General features: G+C 39.2%; 1 protein-coding gene across 8 annotated transcripts in view; it reads right to left on the bottom strand.

Moving 5' to 3' along the window:
- Positions 1-22,518, bottom strand: part of IQGAP2 (IQ motif containing GTPase activating protein 2) — a 133,448-nt gene that overhangs the window by 7,802 nt on the left and 103,128 nt on the right. For all 8 annotated transcript variants that reach the window (XM_027671407.1, XM_027671409.1, XM_027671413.1 and 5 more), the window contains 17 exons: positions 21,159-21,320; positions 19,056-19,198; positions 17,890-18,060; positions 15,670-15,753; positions 14,918-14,989; positions 14,683-14,752; positions 14,151-14,359; positions 13,294-13,443; positions 12,341-12,504; positions 11,483-11,707; positions 10,735-10,875; positions 10,300-10,384; positions 8,849-9,081; positions 6,622-6,754; positions 5,101-5,203; positions 4,058-4,199; positions 135-222 (listed from right to left, as the gene is read on the bottom strand). In XM_027671407.1, the coding sequence (XP_027527208.1) occupies positions 135-222; positions 4,058-4,199; positions 5,101-5,203; positions 6,622-6,754; positions 8,849-9,081; positions 10,300-10,384; positions 10,735-10,875; positions 11,483-11,707; positions 12,341-12,504; positions 13,294-13,443; positions 14,151-14,359; positions 14,683-14,752; positions 14,918-14,989; positions 15,670-15,753; positions 17,890-18,060; positions 19,056-19,198; positions 21,159-21,320 (2,375 nt within the window). The remainder of the gene's footprint in view (positions 1-134; positions 223-4,057; positions 4,200-5,100; positions 5,204-6,621; positions 6,755-8,848; positions 9,082-10,299; positions 10,385-10,734; positions 10,876-11,482; positions 11,708-12,340; positions 12,505-13,293; positions 13,444-14,150; positions 14,360-14,682; positions 14,753-14,917; positions 14,990-15,669; positions 15,754-17,889; positions 18,061-19,055; positions 19,199-21,158; positions 21,321-22,518) is intronic.

The following is a 22,518-nucleotide window of genomic DNA, read 5'->3' as shown; positions in this document are numbered from 1 at the left end:
TGAATAGTCTAAAACCAGCAACAAATAATTGTTATAAGGTGGTGGAGAAAGCTGTCAGAGATCTGTTAAGGCTTTCAAATAGCTCTAATGAAATACATACTCTCTTCCCTATTCAGGCACAGTGTAGCACTTACCTGTTGTGCAGTGGCTGGTGTTTCTAGTATTTCTAAGAGTGTATCCCCTGGTTGTGTTCGTATCACATCCACAATAAGTCTTTTGGTCCTTTTGAAAAGGATATGTCGATATTACAAAACAGATGTCACTGGATCACCTCTGCATATAATTTCTTCAAGCACAAAATTAGTGAGCTCCCCCTTTGTTATAGATTCTTGGTAAAGTTTGCGTTTTCTACCTTTATATGTTTCAGAGCTTCCATTAATAGTGTTGGACATTGGTTTCACCACACATCTGAATAAAGAAATATGTGCAAACTTCCCTCCTTTTATTTGAGAAAACTAGCGCAGTAAAACAGTTACTGTTAACAAAAATATAAGCAATAACTCACATGTGAATTTTAACTGTGATCATGACAAAACAGCAGATAAGAATATAGTCTTTGAAAAGCCTGAACTATCCTGATTCCATTAAGGGTCATATTTACTGAATAAAGTGGAATTGCATACAAAACTACTGAACTTTGAAGGAACTTTATATTTGATGCAGTGCATTTATGCAAACCACTTAGAGGCGGATATTTCTCTAGTAGCAACAGACAAGCATTTCCTTGCTAAAAAAGGGAAGCTGCTTCACCCCGATATGTAAACCAGTTCTTTTTTTGGCAAAAATTTATCTTGTTCCTGCTGCCTATTCATCCATAGTACTTCCAAGAACATCCTGCTTCAGAATTCTATTAATTTACAGGACAATGTTATAGATACACTTCATTATTCTGAAAAATGAAGAGAAAATTGGAGACGTAGCTCAAGTTTTTAAGGCAAATGTCTAAATATGATCAAAATTTCTGTCATAAAATCTTATGACTTGGTTTAAAGTGGTAGTCTACTTATATACGGTTGTGGTTTTTTTGGTGTTTTCAGTACAAAAAATTCTCAAAAATTCAACGAAGTGGGATATTTATTTACTAATATACAGCCAACATTATCCAAAACCACCAAGTATTTGGGTATGATCCAAGCTTCCATGGAGAGGGCAAAGTAGCACAGTCAGACCTGATCACTACTCCTTCCATGTCAGAAGGTAAGCTGCTAAACCTCTTGGAAATTAGTTAGCTCATCCAGAGCTATTGTTAACTGCACTGAGCAGTTTTAGCCCATTCAACAGATTCTGAAGGACTGGTGCTAAAGGTATTTTTCCTTCACAAATTCTCTTGGAATCCCTTCACTTTGCCATGAAGTAACAAAATAAAAGAAAACGAACAAAAACCAAAACAGGAAGGTTTCCTAACAGTTGGTTCATTTGGGCTACATCAATGCATTGCTGGCTTTCTCTGCCAGACAAAATTTTTGTCAGTCTTTGGTGGTTACCACCACAGTCCACATTAGCATATGTGAGATCCTGTTACTGTTTTATGCACCGCCTTAGAAACAGGTGCTGATATGGTTGATAAGACACAAGGCTTATTTCCGCTTCCTTGGCCCTTGAACTTCCTCTCCCTGCTTATCAAACCTGCTCAGCTCTTGTTTTCTAGAAACACCCATCTTGGGCCTTCTCTGGCCACTTGCTGTGTGGCATCCACACACTCAAACCATGCAGACCAGGCACCTTACATCGAGTCCCTTAGACAGAGGTACCAGCAAATTTTAGACCTCTTCACAGGAGCCTTAAAACTATTTAGAAAGCAAATATATCAATATTTCTATTGAAGCAAGAAATATTCAGAGAAACAGCTGTGACCTAAATTTTAGACAGGTGCCCAACATTTCACAGTTGCAGTAAAAGTCTTCTCTGCAGCTGGGGTAGGAAAGCTAAACATCTGTACTTTTCCTTCTCTTGCGTAAAAACTAGCACTAAGTATTTTGACTTTTGATATTGCTGCAATTTAACACAAGTTGCTAATTATTCTTCTGTCAGATTTCTCAAAAGATGGGAAGTATTACTTAAAAGCACTTACGCAATAGAGTAGTTAAATTGTTTTCTTAATTCCCATGCTATTGTTTCAACATATTTCCACACAATGTAGAGCATTGAAGAAATTTATTTTGGCATTGATTTTGCATATTTTTACAGATTCAACTAAGGGATGGCATTTTACTCCTACACACAGGAAGAAAGGGCAGGAAATACAATTTTCTAATTTTCTTCCCTTATTTTTTTTCTTTCCTTTTTTTTTTTTTTTTTTTAGGGACAGCAGCAGGCATATCCTTTTTATACAACCAGCTTGGAAACAGCTCTAAAGTCTTGGTCTCTGAAATACCAACTGACTAAAACAGCTTTGATTTGACAGTTATTGAAGTCCCTTTGCTTTAGATCCCATATTATATTTGATCATAATAATAATAATGGCCCATCTTCGCGAACGAAGATTTGGGGAAAGGTCTTTTACCTTTCCAGCCTGCGCAATGGATTTTTTAGGTGAGACACAGCCTGCGCTGAACTGAGCCCACCCTTTAATCCTAAGGTTCATCTGCCGGGGCCAAGCAAGCTTGGACAATGGCAGTGAGGTCCTCAGGACGTAGGTTTGTTTAGAGTGTCCTTCTCATAGATGGATGGCCACACAGGGCTAACGGGTTCCATCTGCCCGGGAGGGACTGGGAATCGAACTCGTGGTCGCAGCAGTGAAAGTCCTGCACGCTAACCACTAGGCCACCAGAATCACAGAATTGACTGGGTTGGAAAAGACTTCTGAAATCATCAAGTCCAACCCTTGATCCAACACCGCTGTGGTTACTAGACCATGGCACTAAGTGCCACATCCAGTCTCATCTTAAAAACCTCTAGGGATGGTGAATCCACCAGCTAACAGGTTACATAAAAATCTCAGTGTTTTCTACTATGAGATTCAGATTAGATGTTCTACTATAAGATTCAGATCAAAAATGCACAATTACAGTGGAAAAACTTCTCCTCTTTTTAGAATGAACAGTAAGACTTTTCTTGCACTTAAAAATCACACTTTTTTCCCCTCCGACTTTTAGCAGGCATTTATGGCTTTTATAGAAAAATTGCATGATTACATAAGCTAAAAAGTTTCTTCAGAAGTAACACTTCATGCAGTTTAATAAATTCAGTTTACTGATTTCTGATTTAAAAAACTTAACAGATTAGAATTGAATTACAGCCCATATCTACACTCCTCGTTATTGCAAAGGTGTAAAATCTTTATGTTGTATTTCCCTTTAATGTAAACTTCTGGCCTTCACACATGTGGGGTATGTAGAAGGATAGTAATAGAAGAGAGCAGCATCCTGTTCTCCCCCCTTGTTCAGGTTGTACCAGGAACTTGAAAAGGCCAGTCCTTATTCTGGACAGCTTGAAATAACTTCAGAAGATGGGTGCCAATGATTTTATATTAAGTGCTTTCATATAAATATTTTTTACTATAAAGTAGCTTATATCCCAGGGTATCCCAGTAGCCATTTCTTAATTTGTTCACCAAACAGAATAAACACAGCTTGCTTTCCCTGGATGAAAACAAGCAGTGTCCCTGCTGAAGTGACGGTAGCATCCTTTTCAAATGCCTGATGTCACTATGTCAGGGAAGTGTTTCCTTTTGAGGAGGAGGAAAGCACAGTGTGATACTGTCTGACCCTTACAAGTCTAGACAGCTTTTCATCTCTGTTTTCCCAAGGCTGTATTATTTTAGAAAAGAATGCTTTTACAATTCCACGAAAAAACACTTACTAGGTTAGATAATGATGCAGTCATGCTCAAAAACACAAGTGGCAGTATATTTATTTTCTGGAAGAACTGACAGTTCCTCTGACTTTTGCAAAAGTTTGAGTAGAACTGAACACAAACTAGATTTTGAAAACTGAGTGCACTCAGCACCTCAGGAGTGCACTTAGGCAGGGCAGCAGTGTCAAAGCAACTTTTTAAAAAGAGAAACAAAACAAAAAGAAAAGCATTGTCAGAATATAGGGGTTTGAGCAAAACTTACTTTATCATCAAGCTTTTGAGATCCTGATCTTCACCTTCTCGTAACTCATATTTGCTTGTTAGAGACAGTGATATCTCTGTTTTTGCAAGTTGATTCAGCGTGCTTTCCTTGTTCGGGTCGTTGGGATCAACAGCTCCTTCCCCTGAAAAGAAGCGTATTCTATTTCAAGTTTTCCTACTTTCCCATGATTCAATTAATGAAGCAAACAAGTGCCTAGATGAATCACTGTAAATAATCAGAAATATTAAGTTCATTAAATAGCCCACATATTCCTCCCAGCAGTCTTTTTTTGGACATTGAACGATTGAAACCATAAGCTATCTATTTATAAACCCAGTTACAATATTTTAAAAGTGACACCAATCCTTGCTTTTCAGGCTATTGATGTGCAAAATACTTACATATCTTCTTCTCAAAGAATGCTACAAGCAGTTCAACATCCTTTGTCCTAACATGCAGTGATAATGAAAAAGTGAAAGAATAGCAGCTATGTTAACAGGCTATTCACTTGGAAGTTGGTGTTATCCATGACTCCTAGCTATTTTCTAAACATTTCACATTTTTCTGCGATTAATTCAAATTAAATGTCAGTCACATGCATTCCTTTCTAATAAATTTGCATGATTTTAAAAAGTCATTTGAATAACTAAGTATCAAAAGAAAAAATAGCTGGTTTTAGAATTCTCCATGCACTTTTTGTAAGTTTCTAGCCAACACTAGCCAACTTAAGATCAGATTGTTAAAAAAATCAGTTGTTTCCTATCTGCAGTTTAAGCACAACTGGATCGTTTTGCTAAAAACATTATTAATTTTTGGATTTTGAATTACATCATTACTGCAATTAGAAAAAGGTCCAACATGTTTACTTAATAGTAAGTTACTTATTGTAACTCAATGTTACAATAAGTGTTCAGTAAAGAATTCTCTAGTAAATAAAGGATCAGAAGCTATTGCTCTGAGACTCATAAGAGTATTTACGTCAAGCCTCTGTTTAATTCTGCCCCTAGATTGAAGTTACCCATAAAGACAAAAAAACAGCATACCAAGGAAAGACTCTATATCAGGAACAGGTCCCAGACCTTCCAGCAATTCATTTAGCAGGTCATTAGTCTCAGTGGCAATGGCATCCTGGTGTTCCAATAGTAGCTATAAATAAATGTAAATGAAGTCATCATCTAGAAAAAACTTTACTGGTATCCTTATACTTGAAAATAAACCTGGAAACTAAATGCTGAAAAGCACAGACCTAGCACAATCAGAATTATGAAGGACCTTCCCAAGGCAGGGAATCATGCTTGATCCTGGACTACAAGTTTAGAGTTGCCCTTGCTGTAAGACAGCTTGCTGTTCTGCTCCAGCAGTTGTCTCTGAACTGATGCTGAATGTCACAGCTGAGCAGAAGTATAAGATTTGCAATTAGGACTAACAAAAATCCTAATTGTTAAAGATTAGTCAGAGAGTAAGGGATGAAAATCCCAAAAGGGCATTTTGGTGCTATTTCCTTAACACACAAAGGAAGGAAGACAGTGTTGGTGCATACATACTTTCTGTGTATCCATTACAGTAGTTTACAACAGTATCAGTGAATGACTATATTTTGTAAGTGATAAACTGTCTATGCAGTACCTGCTGCATGTAATAGACGTTATGCTAGACATGAGACTCACTAAAAAGAATATTTGATAAAGATTAGTGTTTACATATAACCACTGATCATAAACATGCAGTCACAGGTCTATCCCTTAAAAAATTAAAAGAACAGGGACAAAGTCAATTCAGAAAACATGTTTTTAGCAGACTTGGTTATAAGTTTTCACTTGGATAAAGCTAACTTATAATGTGGTCTACTGTGAGTTGAGTATTCTACCTTTTCCATAGTGTATCTGATAATATTTGTGAGAAGTTCTTTGTGGGCTTTTTCAGGGGTATGTGTTGTTTTGGTTGGGGTTTTTTTCAGTTTGGGGGGGGGACACACACAGGGGACATACTGAAGCCAGAAAACAGATAGTAATAACCCAGCTTTAGGAGAAACATGTGGTAAACATTTAACTTACACCCTAATGAGTCATACTACAGACTGCAGTTCATCTGTTCTTTACCCACGGTAAGAACTGGCATGATGCCACAACTTCAGTCTTTCTGAATCAGATGTTTTCATCTGCTTCCCTCAAATCATATTACAGAATGCCAGAGTCAAAAAATACAATTTCTATTCCCAGAGTCAAAGGAGCTTTTTCGAATTGGTCTCACTTTCTAACCCGGGACAGGAAAGTATTTTTAAATATGTTAGAAATATCACACAAGTTTAGAACATAAATGTTCTTCTCCCATCAGAAAAAAATGTTATATACTAGTTGTTACTCAGGTTGTTGCTTTTGCATGGAAGCAGTTGGTTGGGTTTTTTTCCAGGAAAAATGCAATCTAATGCTCAATTTCAGAATATTTCAGAAATGAAGTGAAGAAATTATCTCAAAAGGAAGAATGAAAACTAGGCTTTCTTCAGAGAAAATATTTGATAATCTGTATGCTTTAGTCTGTTGACTAGTCTATTTTCAGTGACTTACTGAGTGGGTATTGATAATTTCTTCGATGGAGATATATATGACAGGTTTGCTAAGGGTCACCATGTCTGAGTATTCATCAATATTGAATTTCTCCTCTGGTTCGGGAACGTCACATGCTGCTTGAAAAAAATTCCTATGAGAAAATGAGAAAGACTTTAATAATTGTCCCTTATAAATTCACTTTATTTAGCCAGTATAAAAATAGCCACAATCAAGTCTTTGACATACATTTATATTTATCTTATAAACTGCAATCTACCCTCATTGTTTCAAGGAACCTTTTGAAGACAACAGATCAATGCAAATGATGAAGGGTTCTCTTTCCTGGATAGCTGGTGGAAGACTGTTTTAAAGGTAATTTTTTTCCTCCTTTTTCAACAAGGAATGAAAACTTAGTAAATATTAAGCACTTAGAGAAGTCTGTATTTAATGCTCTAGAAGATATAAAAGGATTTCCACAGAAAGACCCTCTGATTTTATGAAGGCACTTTGTAGTATGAGGTGTGCTGAGAAGAAATTACTTGAAATAGCTGGACAAAATTACCATTTGGCCTACAAATGTTTACATTGCTGTTACACAGAAAGTGAGCTGCTCAAAATGACAGAAAATGCAGTATTGGTTATAAATATAAGAATCTTGAGAGGAAAAAATGCAGAGTATGGGGAACTGAGACCTGCTTCTAAAATGACAATGGTGTCTGTCCAAGTTACTGACTTCTTCAGGGATGTGCACAGACAACCAAGGACCAGCAGGGTCCTCCCATCAGAGGGCCACTTTGTTTTCCAAAGAGAGGACCTGAACTGGAGTAGCTGGGAGAAACAGGCTTTTGGATGGTGCCTACAGGGTTGCTCCAGGAGCCATACTGCTTTCATTGTGCCAGCCCTGTGGTGTTGAAGAGGATGCGTGTCTCAGGTTCAGAGGACCTTTAAAGTATTAGAAAGAAAAAAAAAAAAGAAAAAGGGAAAGGATTGGGATTCCTCAGTTTGGAGAGGAAAAGAGAAGTACAAATCAAGTTGTACAAAATCACAGTGGTGTTGCGTGAGATGCTTGCAGAATTCATTAATCAAATCCAAAAAATTATGGCCAGAGGGTTATTCAATGAAACTGCAGGAAAATTTTAATTTTAACCAACAGGTAGCAAACTTCTTAAGATATCTCCAGGTAGAGGTTGTGGATGCAGATGATCTCAAAGACTGAGGAAGGTTTGGACAAATTCCTGCACAAGTTCAAAATGCAGTTAAAGATCTAGGCAGGCCTAGTAGTTTTTAACATAGCTAATATTGCACTTGCAGGTGCTGGCTGAGTAGAAGGGGAACAGGCAGGTGAGGGCAGCCACTATTGGTGTTTAAGAAGGGTTTAGTTAAAGTACAGAGCGCAGGCATACAGATACTCAATTTTGTAGAAAGGTAGCTTAGTTAGGAGGGGGATTCTTCCTTTTGTAGTGATCAAAGGGCCAACTGGAGTAGGCTTTCTCTTTCATTAGCATTTTTTATTTTTGCTATAACACTTTCTACCCTATTGCTGCTTCATGTTCATGTCGTGCCCTTAAATACTTTATTAAAGAAAATTACTAAATATGTTTGTATTCATGGAATATCTCAAGGAAAGCCATTATATGAACAGTGCATTTGGTTTCATGAAGGGCAGACACTAAAGACAGAAATTCTGAGTGCAAGTTTGTCACAAAACTCAACAATACTTCAAAGTAATAATAGCAATCACCGTAAAGATGGGCAATAATCCCAAAGAACTTGTGTCCCAGAGTGTAGCAAAACACACAGTTTTTTATGACTGTGCAAGATAAAAGGATGAAATCTGTATATAATCTCTCAGCAAAGATGAAAGAATAAAAACAAAACCTGCAAACTTTTTCCTGACAAGTTAGTGTTTTTCCCTCAGACAAAAGATTCAGCTGTACTTCTAACTCAAAGCAGACATTATTTCTGCTGGGTAATGAATTACCTCACTCTGTTCTCACAGTCAGTGTTTGCAGTAAGGAAGCCTTCCTGCAACCAAGGCAGGAGATATGATCTCAAATTAATGCTCAAGCAAAAATACAACCTGTTACTCCTGCTCCAGCTTCCTCATCACCGAGTATTTTGCTTTGTCAGATCACTCAACATCTTTAACTCTAAGCAAGAAATTCTATCAACGAGGAGTCCACCTGCCTTACCCATGCTAGAGGAGAGCTCTTACTGTGTAGGTGTTTGTGAGGGCTTTGCATACCTGAACTTCTGGTACGTCTGTGAGAGGTAAGTGTTCATAGATGATAGATGTTCACTTTCTCCTTCAAAGAGTTTGTTAGAAGCAGCGTGCTGGAGGACTTTTGCCACACAGCCTAGGTTCCTCCTCTGGTCAGGGTGTATCTGGCCCCCAGCTGTCATATCAATTATATCAAAACCATCAGGAGCAACAATGGCAGGGTTCATGTAGCGATAGTACAGAAGGTTGCCGACAATCTAAAAGAAAAAAAAATTAGAGATTTTCCCTTTACATAAAGTAATGACATCTTATAAAACATGATCAATCATTTCTACTTCTAAATTAGACCATATGAACTGGTGCTAGAAGAATCCTTAAGACATGTTACCTACGTGGCAAAATGAAAGGCCTTTTATGTGCTGTGCCTCCTACAACAACTCTGTGAACATCATATGTGGGCTTTTACAACCACATTTCTGTTTGATGCCGGCAAAGCATGGAGTTAAACAACTCCTCTATATTTTGCAAGGTTCAGCTTCAGAGGCGCATCCTCTGAAGAGCTGCAGATACTGACAGCATTGAATGCATTCATAGATAATGGACCTATTATTTCTCATGAGGAATGCAACACAGCCCTAGAAAGCTAGAGAACAGATTTTCCAACCTGCAATTTCTATAACAATGCTACAGTAACTTGTGCAGATGGTGACTTCAAATAATTCCTGATCTCATAAACAGGCAGGACTTTTCTTTCTGCAATTTGCTTTAGCTTGCATGTAGTCAGCTGCAGAACTTCCAACTTATATATTTAAAGGGTCTTTGCTGAAGTGCATGAAGTTCTAATTTGGGAGAGTTGTCAGTCTCTCAGCTGACTGGAAGGCTTATGGAGCAATTCCCCTAAGCCCTCTGAAGAGGCACCATGGCTGTGCTAGGGTAGCAATGGCCAGTGGAAAGTACCATCCTTATCACGCACACCTTACTTTTCAGTCTGTACCAAATATCATTCATACAACTTTTACAAGAATCTTAAGTATAATGTAATTACCTACTTGAAGTTTAGGGACCTTCCTCATTGTATTTAAATTACAATTTCTTAGTATGGTAACAACTTCAGGTGAGGGGAGCGGAAAAAAGAACAGACTACAGTGTTCTCAATGAAAGGATTGCTCATGGTGAGGACCTCAGTATAAACCTAAGTCCCAAGATGATTCATATAAACTCCAGCCTTCTAAATACAGTTACTTTCCAAAACAAGTTGGGCACTATCTTTCATAAGAATTACTGAGTACCCAGATTAACAGACCTAGCTTGTGACAACAGTTCCCTTTTCCCCTTCCACAACCCCTTTGCAACTCAATAAGGAGTGCCAAATTCCTTCAGTTCCTAGTGTTTTTAGTTCTTTAAAATGCATAGTGTCAATAAAAATCCACTTTGCATTAAAATAACAAGCTGCTGGCTTGCCCTTAGAAGTCTACCTTTAATAGTTCGTCTTCTGTTGCATCCGGGAATTTCTCATGGAGCGAGCTTTTCAGAACTTTGGCTATGTATCTCATTCCATAACTACATGTAGAACAGATGAAAAGGAAAAATATTGAGAAAGGCTTAGATGAAACACAAAACATTCTAGTCAGCTTTAGTTATTGGCTTTTTGCCCAGTCCCTTGAAACACAGAATGAGTTGATAATGGAAAATACAAAAAGTTTCAAGTACAGGGAGAGATTCACCAGGCTGCTAAAGCAAAGTAGAGGTTGAGAAACCACTCCCTCTGCTGGGGAAGTCATTTGAGAGACACATATCACAAGCCTTTGAAAGCATAGAAAAGATTGTAAAGGATCTCCATCACAGAGTTTCAAGTGAAGCTTCACTGTGCACATGAACTGCAGCTTGGAGAGTCCTAACTCAGCACTTACGGCATCATATTGAGAGAAGAGAATATGGATGTGAGAACTTTGTCAGTTACTGCTCGCAAACTCTGAATCGATGATTCCAGTTTGTTGACCACTTCTGTGTGTGTCAGTGCTTGTTCTGTGGTTACATCATATGGCAATTTGCTGCAAAGCAAATGAACAGATATTAAATGAGACTAAATGCATTTGAGAGTAAAATGCTTTCTTTTATTTTCTTCATAAGGGCCATCAGTGAACAAAACGGAAGTCAGACACAAAAACAGCTGAAGCTGGTTAAGTAACAAAAGTCTCAGATGCATTAGCTTCCTTTTTTGGAAGTAAGAAGTTTGCTTAGGTGGTGGTATGTGTCATCATGTACCTTCCTTTAATTAAAAAAGGAAAGTACGAACATAAGGCATGCATCTCCACATCCCAATTCCAGCATAGCTCATAAAAAATCTGGGACACTACTAACATGATGTTATACAACCTGAGAAAAATACTATAAATCATTCCATGGCATAGTCTATTACACTTCTAAAGATTAAGTAATTGTCCTTGGAAGGTCCTGACAAGGAAAGTGATGCCTTTGTTGCTCAGAACAAGTTAAAGTACCTGTTTTTCAAGAACCTCTCCTAAAAATCTCTCACTATGCTGCAAGAAGATGAGGAAGGGATGTATGGGCATGAGTACAATTTGTCAGAGAAAGAACGGGAAAGCAGAACTGAGGGATTTATGTATATTGTACAAGATGTCCGGCTTTCTCGCTCACCTGGCCTCACCAGTCTGCATTTCTAGCTGGTTTACCCATGACTTGTAAACATCCACCGGACTAGTGTTGATTATGAGGGACTTGTCATCCATGATCTCCTTCACCACCGGAGCCAGGAGCTGGCGCAGAGTGTTCTGTCCGCGAGCACCTCGATTGAAGCTGACGACCATCTTAATGACAGTGGGGTTTCCAGTAACGATATCCTGAATCTGGTCTACCTTAGAGCTGTATCAGGAACAGAATAGTTCTCAGCTCTGAATTATGTATGCAGTTGCCCGTATTTTCAAGCCCCACACTTTTAAAATTATCCTATTTCTATGATGAAACCTGTTTATACAGTCTGTTTCTTAAGGCTTTTATATAAAACAAGGTTATAGAAACTACCACCTGAATTCTGTGTGTATTGTAGCAATGTTCTGGGAACACAGCTTAGTTAATGGCAGCTATATATCTCTAATTCGGACCCAAATGCCTGTTCAGCAAATATCTGTTAAGGGCATAAAATAATATTTTATTGTTTCAGGATAAGCCACTAATCTTTACTTACAGAGCATAAATTTACATAAAGAATGAAAATACTTTCTCCACCCTTAAATACCAAAGAAGCCTTAGCATCTTTTTTCAAGCCATTTTTTCATACAAGAATATGGTCCACCATAGAAAGATTTTGTTTCTTAATTGGCAATCACTTGACTTTAAGAATAACTTACTTAGAAAACACACTTCTCTAATAATAAAAAATATGTATGCAATTTTATGGTGATTTAAAGATTAACCACTGATTTCTTTTAGGCATGAAACATTCATTGAACTGTCTACAACACAAACTAACTAAAGCTTTCTTATGAGTGCACATACTTTATTTCCTCTTCTAAAGCAGTTTTGAAGAGTTTGAGAAGCAGATATTCTTCTCGTTGATTGGAGGCATAGTTGTATAAAGTGAAGATGACTGTATCCATAAACTTGGTTGATTTGTTTTGTGGCATCTGGAAAATCAGCTTTGCCAGATACGTGGGATTAGTCTACAAAACAAACAAATGGCTTGCATACTATTGTCAGGACAAACTACCCCCACTTGAGGGGCAGCTTTCAATGTTTCTGTTCATACCAAAAGCACTTATGTTGACTCTCATATATTTCACTTTTCCATGCAGGTTTTACTTTTCTCCAAATCCTAATGCATAAGAAACACTGAATACTGCACAATCAGAGATCTGTGAGAAGCACCATTAAGGATTTTATTTACAGTGTGTGGATAGTACCACTGTGCATCAAGCCTATGTATCCAATGACTGATATTTTACCAAATGGCAATGACTATCTATGAAGAAAACATAGCATACTACATGTCTGCTTTAGAGTTGGAGGGCATCTGCCCTGGGAGAATCTAAAATTCTTCTAGAAAAATGTCAGTGAGGTGAGATAAAAAGAGCACAAGAACAGATACATTATATGCTGTCAGCTACATTGCAGACAACTTCCTTTCCACCGCATATAATGCACGGTAATAGTTACAGTAATTTACACGGACTAAAAGATATATGGAGGAAAACATTTCTCTTTAACTTCAGCACAGACCAAAGTTATACTCAATCAAAAAGCAGCCATATTTGTTGCATGTTCTAAAGACAGCAAGGATTTGCTCGATTACAGGAAATATTAGAAGTTGATCATAGTGTTTGCTGCAGTCTGCAAATTATTTGGAAATATTTTCATAATCACTACTACAGTCATTAAAACTAAACAAGCAGTAGATTTCTAGTTTTTCTTTAGCAATTTGCTGCCATATTAATTTTTGCATTAAAATTTACCTGTAGAAGGTAGAACAAATGTTGATAAGCCTCTAGTTTTTTTCTTCTTTCTTTACTCAAACCTTTGATACCCTGTTTGTCTACCATAACCATCTCCTCCAGCTGACTTTTGCTCTTCTTGTTAAGTTTCTTACTGTGCAGTACCACATCCTGCAGACAGATGATAATCTAGATTATATATTCACAAAACAGGCAAATTGGAAAAATGAATGTTTCCCAAACCATGTTAAATGTGGTATTACTCCAAGGGCCCTAATTAGCAACTTTGTATATTTTGCTGCTCTAGTCACTTACCAGTCTCCTAAACATCTTTTTCTTGTCACCAGTATGGCTTGCCAACAATGCCTGTATGGGGATCTGATCTCCTATACAGACTCATTCATGATTAATTAACATTGAACAAGCTTTTCAATATGATCAGAAGTCTACTCTGTTCTACCACAGAAAAGATATAAAAGATTTTAAATCTGCCAAGTAGTTAGTATTGTCCACAACTAGCAAAACACAGTGACATGCAACTTGGGACACCAGAACAACATCTAGCACAAGACAGAAACAAGTGAAGAAAGTGCTTAATTTACTAGGAATATTTTAACCAATTGAGCTCCTGAGCACTGGCACAGGTTGCTTAGAGAGGTTGTGGAGTATCCGTTGTTGGAGATATTCAAAAGCCATCTGGACATGGTCCTGGTCAACCTGTTCTAGGTGCTCCTGCTTGAGCAGGGGGGTTGGACTAGATAAACTCCAGAGGTCCCTTCCAGCCTCAACTGTGCTGAGCTTGTGTGACCCTGAGCTCTCTTAGTATGTAGAAGTGCTCAGTGCATGCTACCAAGGGAGTCTGAACAGAGCCTGCTGACCTGAAGAGTGATTCTGTTTTTCACAAGCAATCCAATCTTTATATCCATTAAGTTCAAATCCTTCTCCAACTGTTGACTGGATCGAATTTTTGTAACCACTTCTTCCCTTAACCTTGTTACTTCTAGTTCTTCTTGAAAGTCTAGGTCACTTTGGTCCAAGAGGTAGGCAAATTTGCGCAGAACAGTCAAGGGTGGATTTTCAGCACCGACTGTAGTTGAAGAAAATAGACTTGTTAGTTGACATAATAATGAACACCCCTAAAACCCTCAGGAAACTGATCACTATGCAGAAAAATTCTGAACTGCAGAGAGACATTTATGCCAGTGAGCAATATTTTTGTCATACTTTATAGTAAGTATAGCTATGCAGAATAGTTTCAGCTGTAGAACAATTGGTCTACAAACACTTGCTCCTGCTTTTGAAGTTGAATAGGAGACTGAGAAATCCCATGTGACAGTTAAAAAAAAAAAAAGACTGAACACAGTAACATACTTGTCCCCAAACATAAAATATTTAACTGTTACCACTTACTTAGTGTTCTGTAATCCTCCCTGGCTTTGTTTGCTCTGAGAAATGCTTGTATCTTCACAATTTGGTCATTCTGAAAGGCACCGAGATTAGGCAAAAGGATCTAGTTATGACACACTTCTGCTCAGAAACATACTGCAACACCTGCATTCTGTTTCTTGAGTTGCCAAAAACTGCTTGTGCAGTCATATTTCCCTATTTCATTGCTTCATGTTCAAAATGGAGAAAAAGGACTTACATGATCTTTGAAGTATTGCAGACGTTTCTGGTAAGCTCTCCTTGCTAGCCACATTTTGACCCATGACTGAATCTGAAAATTAAATAAAAACTTAAAGGACACTGCACAAACCTGTGTGTGTGTTTTAAATTTGCTTCTGAATGTCTACTCCTATAGGCATGCTGTTCTGGCATGCTTGTGGCCATAGATGACTGTAACACCAGGGTCCTACTGGCCAGTGTCCAGATTAAGGGGTTCCCACTGAAATAGCAAATTGAGTTCAAGGTTCTACCACCTGTTTGTAGCATTAGCTTTGGAAGTAATTTCTGCCTTCAAATCTCAGCTCTCGGTTCTAAACTAGTCTCTCTCAGGAACAGGAGATCCTCTCACGATATTCCATCCATGATCTACAATCTAATCATTACAATGACCCATTAGCATCTCAGAAAACTGAACACTTTCCAGAGAGTTAAATTTCACAGCTTTTAGGGAAATAACACCCTATCATCTCAAATGTTTTCTAATTTAGTATGGAAAAAGAAATATAAGGAAATCTCTATTAATTGCCCCTCAAGTTCAGCTAGGAGATAGAAGTCCAACAGAACTTTCAAGAAGCAGTTTGCTTAAGATGTCAGTTAGACAACTTTCAGCACCATGCAGATTTCTGGAAACCCTCCAACTTGTGCTACTGGTCTCTGAATCCCAGGTGGTGATAGAGGACTAAGCCAAGGGATGAAATGTGTTGGGGCCCCAAAAACACACTGGGATCTTACCTTAACAATAGCAGCAACATTGCCTTGAAGCATCTTTAATCTGTCAACATAGCTTTTCCTTTGTTTGAATCCTTTCCAGAAAGCCTATTTAATAGAAAGCAGGAAACCATTATCACTAGTAAGAAACTAATATTTATTAAAATCTACGTATATACACTAAAATCATTATCAGTGTTTACCTTGTAGAGAAAAAGTGCCATTGTGATAAAAAGATGACTGAGATGTAAGCAAGCTTGCCTCTACTTTTTAAGGTGATGTGATACATTTCATGTTAATTTTGACCAACCTCAGCACACTTTGTTGTCCAATGCCATTTCCTTTACTCCCCTGAAGTTGTCCTTAGTCTTATCACCGGTACACTCACATTCTTAGCATCCCAGTCACTGGCTTCGTCCCGCATAGGGAAGACTGCCAGCTGTTGCCCATTACTCAGCCTCAGCTTCCATCCCTGGAATAGTGCTGGAGTGCCTCAATCTGGAGGCCATGTGGATGATAAGAACGTGATCAGGAATAGTCAGAATGGATTCACTAAAGAGAAGTCATGCTTGATCAACCTGATTGCCTTCTATGACGAAATCACTATCTGAGAGGGGAGAGCAGTGGGTATTGTCTACCTCAACTTCAGCATGGCTTTTAACACTGTCTCTCACAACATCCTCATAGGCAAACTCAGGAACTGTGGGCTGGATGAGTGGACAGTGAGGCGGATTGAGAACTGGCTGAGCAGCAGATCCCAGGGGGTCGTAATCAGTGGCACGGGGTCTAGTTGGAGGCCTGTCACTAGTGGTGTCCTCCAAGGTTCAATGCTGGGCCCAGTATTGTTTAACTTGTTCACCCATGACTTGGATGAGGGGACAGATGCCTCCTCAGCAAGTTCACTGATGACACAAAGCTGGGGGGAGTGGCTGATACCCCAGAGGGCTGTGCTGCCCCTCAGAAGGACCTCGACAGGTTGGAGAGATGGGCAGAGAAGAACAGTCTGAAACTCAACACAGGCAACAAGGCGTCCTGGTAGACAACAAGGTGTCCATGAGCCAGCAGTGGGCCAAGAAGGCCCATGATATCTCTGAGGGGCATTAGGAAGAGCATTGCTGGCAGGTCAAGGGAGCTGATCCTGCCCCTCTACTCAGCCCTGGTGAGCCCACATTTGGAGTCTTGTGTCCAGTTCTGGGCTCCTCAGGACAAGAAAGCCATGGAGCTTCTGGAGCAGGTCCAGTGGAGGGCTACAAAGATGATAAGGGGATGGGAGCATCTTTCTTACGAGGAAGGGCTGAGGGAGCTGGGCCTCTTCAGCCTCAAGAAGAGACAACTGAGAGGAGACCTCACCAGTGTATACAAGTATTTGAAGGGAGGTTGCCAAGAAGATGAAGCCAGCCTCTTCTTGGTGGTGCTGAGCTGTAGGACAAGAGGCAACAGGCAGAAACTGATGCCAGAAAATGAAAATAACATAACAATCCCAATAACAACTACTGGTGGTAAAGATATTTGTCATAAGGAATAATTAAATTTACTGTAGATTAAAAAAATCAGTTGTATATTTCTCCCCCTTTTTTTTTGTTGAGGATTGGGTGGTGGTGGTGATCATGTGTTTGATTTTTTTTTTTTTCAAGACTGGAATAAATTGATCCTAATAGGAGCTGGCTATTTCATCATTTAAAACCAGTGTGCATGCATCTGTCAATGTTTACACCCTACAGAAAATTTCCTTTATACTCCTTTTTGGGTTCAGCAAAATGGAAACATCCTAGAAATACTGCCAGAGAACACGGGGACAGCTGCCACTCTGTACCCATCTATGACTTCATGGAGTAGAGGCAAACCACTTCCAACTGGGGATAGTCTAGAGAGGAAGGTATTTCTTAAGTCATGCTTTGCCAAGGAATTTTTGCTTCAATACTTAACAAATATCTTCTGGTCTTGTACTGAGCGTAGTTAGGTGTACCACAAAAAGATCTGAGCACGTCAGAACAAAGCCAGGGCTGTGTGTTTCTGGGCTTCTCCTGAGTAACTTACACTGGAGGTGGATATGACCCATTCTTTTAAAACTGTATCTTTTTTATATGAAAGAACATATATTTACAGATGTAGAATTTAAATTGCTGCTAATGAAAACAGGGAGACAGATCTATTTGAGAATTTTGTCAGTAGTAATCAGCCACATTACCTGTTACATGCAGAAAGCTGCCCAAACCATAATACCTTCTCGTTCTAGAACAATACCTGTATTTTGATGGCAGATGGTTCCTGCTTTTGAAGATATGCTTTTCTTTCCTGATAGTTTCTTCTGACTAAGAATCCCCTTGCTTGGGCTTGCAGCCGAACAATCAGATTTTCATTAGCAAGCCACAGCTGCTCTCGATTGTAATCTGCTGTAACTTGCCCAACAATTTTCTGTTAAGAGATCATGGAAAAAGATCATTTAAAAGCAAAAAAAACCCTCAAGGCAAAACCATCCTGGAATTTGATCTGTGTTCTCTCCACCTCTACAGCTTATATTCACCCTATCCAAGTCCCTCTGATTTGCCCCTAGATTTTATTCAGTAAGAAGAAAGAGCTACTTTGCTACCACTGAGCTGTATATGAAGGGTAACTGAACTGCTTTCGAGCTTCAGTTATTCAAATAAATATGCTATTTTAAGAGAGTATTTGTTATATTTTAGGAGAGTTCTGCTTTCCCAATATTTAAAAGTATTTTGTACAAGTCATACATCTAGAAATACTAATTCAATCAGTGAGTTCTCTGTTGAGAAGCATGTTCAAGTACTGCTGCATTCAGAATTTCAGAAGGACATATACTGTGACTTGAGTTGGTTGTGTAGAGGATTATGCCTGTAACTTAGATGAGCTGCATCAGAATCAAAGAAGAACAAATTGCTCAGAAGCTCGTGTGATCTACTTTGTTGTAAGTTATATTACACACTAACACAAAATCTCTATAATAAGGGAGTTTAAGTAGCATGCTCATCCTACTGAATTTGGAGATACAAAAATGCTGTCAGAGGATTAGATTTAAACAGAAAATGGTGGTTCCACCTGCAACCAAATACATCATAAAATTCCTTGCCATAGGCAAAGGCCAGTGCAAAATCCAGACAGTATAAAAGAATATGGAAGCAATCAAACTTCCCTCCATTGGTGTCTGCTGGTGGCCATTAAAAGGAATAAATGCTGTAACTTCCAGTCAGGAAGTCCCTAAATCATTGCCAGATAGCAGACAGGAGACTGTGCTATCACTGTTTAGACTTAAGTTGCTGCACTTGCCAGAAGCAGATACTGATAAAGTGATCTTCAGTGTCACCCACCATAGCCTCTCAATATTGCCATGTCTCTTTCCCTCAAGTGTTTATGTTGCATTTGCAACAAAAGCAAATGTTTCAGCTACCTACCTGGATTTCTTCACCAGTTAACCATGAAGTTTTTGGTACAACTCCTTCAGGGGTGTCACAGGTACCTTCCTCAGTTTCCACATTGTAGCAGTAATCATACATGCTTTTCATTACAAGTTTAATCCATGGACTTTCATTAGAACCTAAAAGCAGTACACACCATTAGTACACATTTGTGCCATGTTTCACTGATAAATTACAGCTCTCCCTACCCATTTCATCTCCCTGCATTTGCTATGAAGCCATTTTACATGCAGAATCACTATATATCTTGGCCCAGTTTGTAGTAAGGATTTTCAAAATACCCTGTTAGATAGATTAGGGTGATTCCTCTAGAATGAAGCAACTATAAGGTTAGTGAAGCGGCTATGAGGTTGGTACAGATCCACTGCCAGCCTCTCCAAACTGCCATGTGCCAAGTTAGTACTCCTGAAACACTGTGTGCTATGTCTTCCATCATCACTCATTTAAGTGGAACTGAGACTGTTTATAAAAAAATGTTGCTCTTGTCTTCTGTCCAAATGATGGACTTACTGACACTTACCTCACACAGGACATTTCCTATATCCATATCATTTTCTTTTTTAGTGCTTTGGTAAACAAAGCTTTATCCTGACAGGCAGCAGGCAGGAAAAGCCTCATATCCGTGTGGACAAAAGGCCATGTATTAGGGAGAGGTTTGAGGATATACTAAAGCTTGAAACCACGACACCATTGAAAGTTTAACAAAAACCAAGATTTATTACCAAGAGGGTGGTCAACAAAACAAACGAACCCAAAAGGGAGGAAGGAGGAGAGAAATAAGCCCCAGTTACCCAGCTGTTGCCCATAAAGTTATCTTACCGACCTAGCATGTCTATAACTACCCATAGCAGAAGCTGCGTCTTTGGAGAGTCAGTAACTTCACAAAACTGGCAGGTGTCCCCGCCAAAAGGCAACGTTGTTCTTGGTGTGAAGTTAGCTCCCCTCCAAGAAAGCACTATCTACTTTTATACAATTAACTGAGTGACCACAACCTCCCAGGTGTGGCCAGCACTGCCCAGCCAGAGGCCCTCAGTCCCACCTCCTGGCTATGTAAGTACACCTCTTCTGCGCATGTGTGAGAACTTTGGAAATCCCCCCACGCATGCACAGTGTGTCTTGGGGGTCTTTCTTAACTGAGTCTGGGGGCGAGCCTTCCTCACTTCATCATCACTTTCTCCTCCCAATGCCCTTGATGAGACATTAGCCAATCACAAAAGACCAATTAAAACAGTTTATACAGAAGTTCTCCCTCCAAGGACAAATTCACTGTTTTATCAGTGAACTTGGCAGGGAGAACTATAAACTACTGCAGGTGGCTAAGGCCAAACACAGACCAAAAATATCATCACAACTTCGTCCCAGTACAGGCCCCAAGATAAAGCTGGTAAGGTCAGTTGTGCAAAATGCCCTCAAAATACTCATGTTGTGGAATGAAATATGCCCATCTACTGTAAGAAAGTGTATTATATTGGCAGTATTTATTTAAACTGTTAGCTAACTTTGGCTGCTGTTAGCTATGACCAGCTTTTGCAGCTCTAATGTGACAAAACATTCCATCATCTTCCTAAGGGCAGATTCTAGCCACAGCTTTTACTGATGACCGCTGCTCTGGCAATGCACAGGGACTATAAATGGGCTGTGGACAATGTCAGAGCCTGGCTTGATCTTTGGCAGTAACCTGTAAGGCTGAATTGTGCATCTCTGCATCTGCTAATAGGAAAAATAAAATGCTATTAGAGAGTAATATGGTTTTCTGAGAGGATGGACTAGTCTATTGACAGTTGCAGAGAAGCTGCCCTAAATTCAATCAGAGGCTATGTTGAGATTCTAGAAAGTCTTAGCTAGGCTCTGGAAATCACTAGACTTGTTTCTCAGCATGTACTATGATTTGAATGATGTGTGCAACAGTTCAACATCATGTAAAAATCACTTGGAAAAGTATAACATTTGTTAAAAGGTTAAAAACCTGCATCTATCTTCCTCAATTTAGAGTGATTTTAGGTAAGTTTTCTGTTCTAGCTTTCTGGTTGCCCCAGTGATATGGACACATGGAACTGTCCTATTCAGGAAGGTTTTTACCTTCTGTATTTTTGAGGTTCTTGGCTTCAGAGAGATTCCTGAAGTAGGCTTCAGCACACTCAGGAGTGACTTGTAATCCAAACTTGGACTGAAGTATCATCAGGATTGGCTGTAAATCACCCTTCTCCAAGCTCTTGTTAATTGCTGATATTCCAGCAGCCACTAGGGTAATATAATGATGTAGAAAATTAAGTGTCTTATACTTAATGTACCCATAACTCTAGCCTCCAGCAACTTTGAAAATGGACTTCTAAGGCTGGCACACACAGACAGCGAGACATACACAGCAATTCAGTGCTTTACCCATTTGCAGCCTCCTTCGTGCTTGTAAGGACAAGTATTTTGGAGAACATCAAGCGTGTTAGGTAGAAAGCATGTGCTCCACCCCGACTGGGAAGCAGCCACAGTGCAAGTGAGAGCAGTCTAGAGGGCAGAGCTGCTCCCCAACAAGTGACACACCAGATTACAAGTAGGGCAGGAGTTGAGGATGGCAAGTCCCCCCCATTCAGCCTGCCCTAACAAACAGGCCATCATCTGCTGATCACTTGGGAGCCTTCTAGAGGTACACAAAATAATTCAGTTACAAGGTGTAAACCTTAACATTCACTTTTACTGTAAAAAAAATGTGAATTAAAACTGATAGCCTTGAATAAATTCTTGCAGCAACCTAGTCAGCATCCTGAAGCAACCCTTTCTTGAACTCACCCTCAGGAGCTTTTTAAAGGAAATTCATGCCCTTGAATTTGCCAGAGATGGAGCTTTTTCTTCCAGGGCACATAAAAGCACCCTGAGAGGTGAAGCATATGTAAACCTTGAGGTTATACAACATTAGCCATATTCTAATTCAAGACTCCCTAAGCATCTCTTGCTTAGTGCAAGTCCCACCATCACCGAAGAAACTGATTTCACCACACCCGACAGCATTGTGGGAGCACATGCGACTTCAAAGTTCCTTACATGCTAGATGTTTAGGCTGCTTTAGTCTTTAAAGGTGTTCATTCACAGCTAAATTCAAGATCCATGCTGAGGGGAACAAGTGAATAGACATGTCTAGAATATACACATTATATACTGGCTTAAGTGAATCTGGCTACCTTTGCACTCCATAGCTGCACTTCATGCTGCAGCACGAAACACTTTTCCTTATCTTGTGTCTATCCAGATCACTACACAGACCTGACCCAGAAGGTGCTTAGTGTCAAAAGCCTACATACAGGAGTCACCCCACAACACTAAGCAAGCAGAAGAGTATTTCACTTAGAGAAACAGTTTGTCTTTATTGGTAGTCAGACTAAGGTGGAATGGGTAGCTTTGGCTAGACATTAACTCATTAACCTAAAAATACACTGTCAGCCAGCTG

Source organism: Neopelma chrysocephalum, unplaced genomic scaffold, assembly GCF_003984885.1.
Source record: "Neopelma chrysocephalum unplaced genomic scaffold, ASM398488v2 Primary Assembly neopelma1_97102, whole genome shotgun sequence".
In the NCBI taxonomy this organism is placed as follows: Eukaryota; Metazoa; Chordata; class Aves; order Passeriformes; family Pipridae; genus Neopelma; species Neopelma chrysocephalum.
This window is presented reverse-complemented; position numbering and strand designations above follow the sequence as displayed.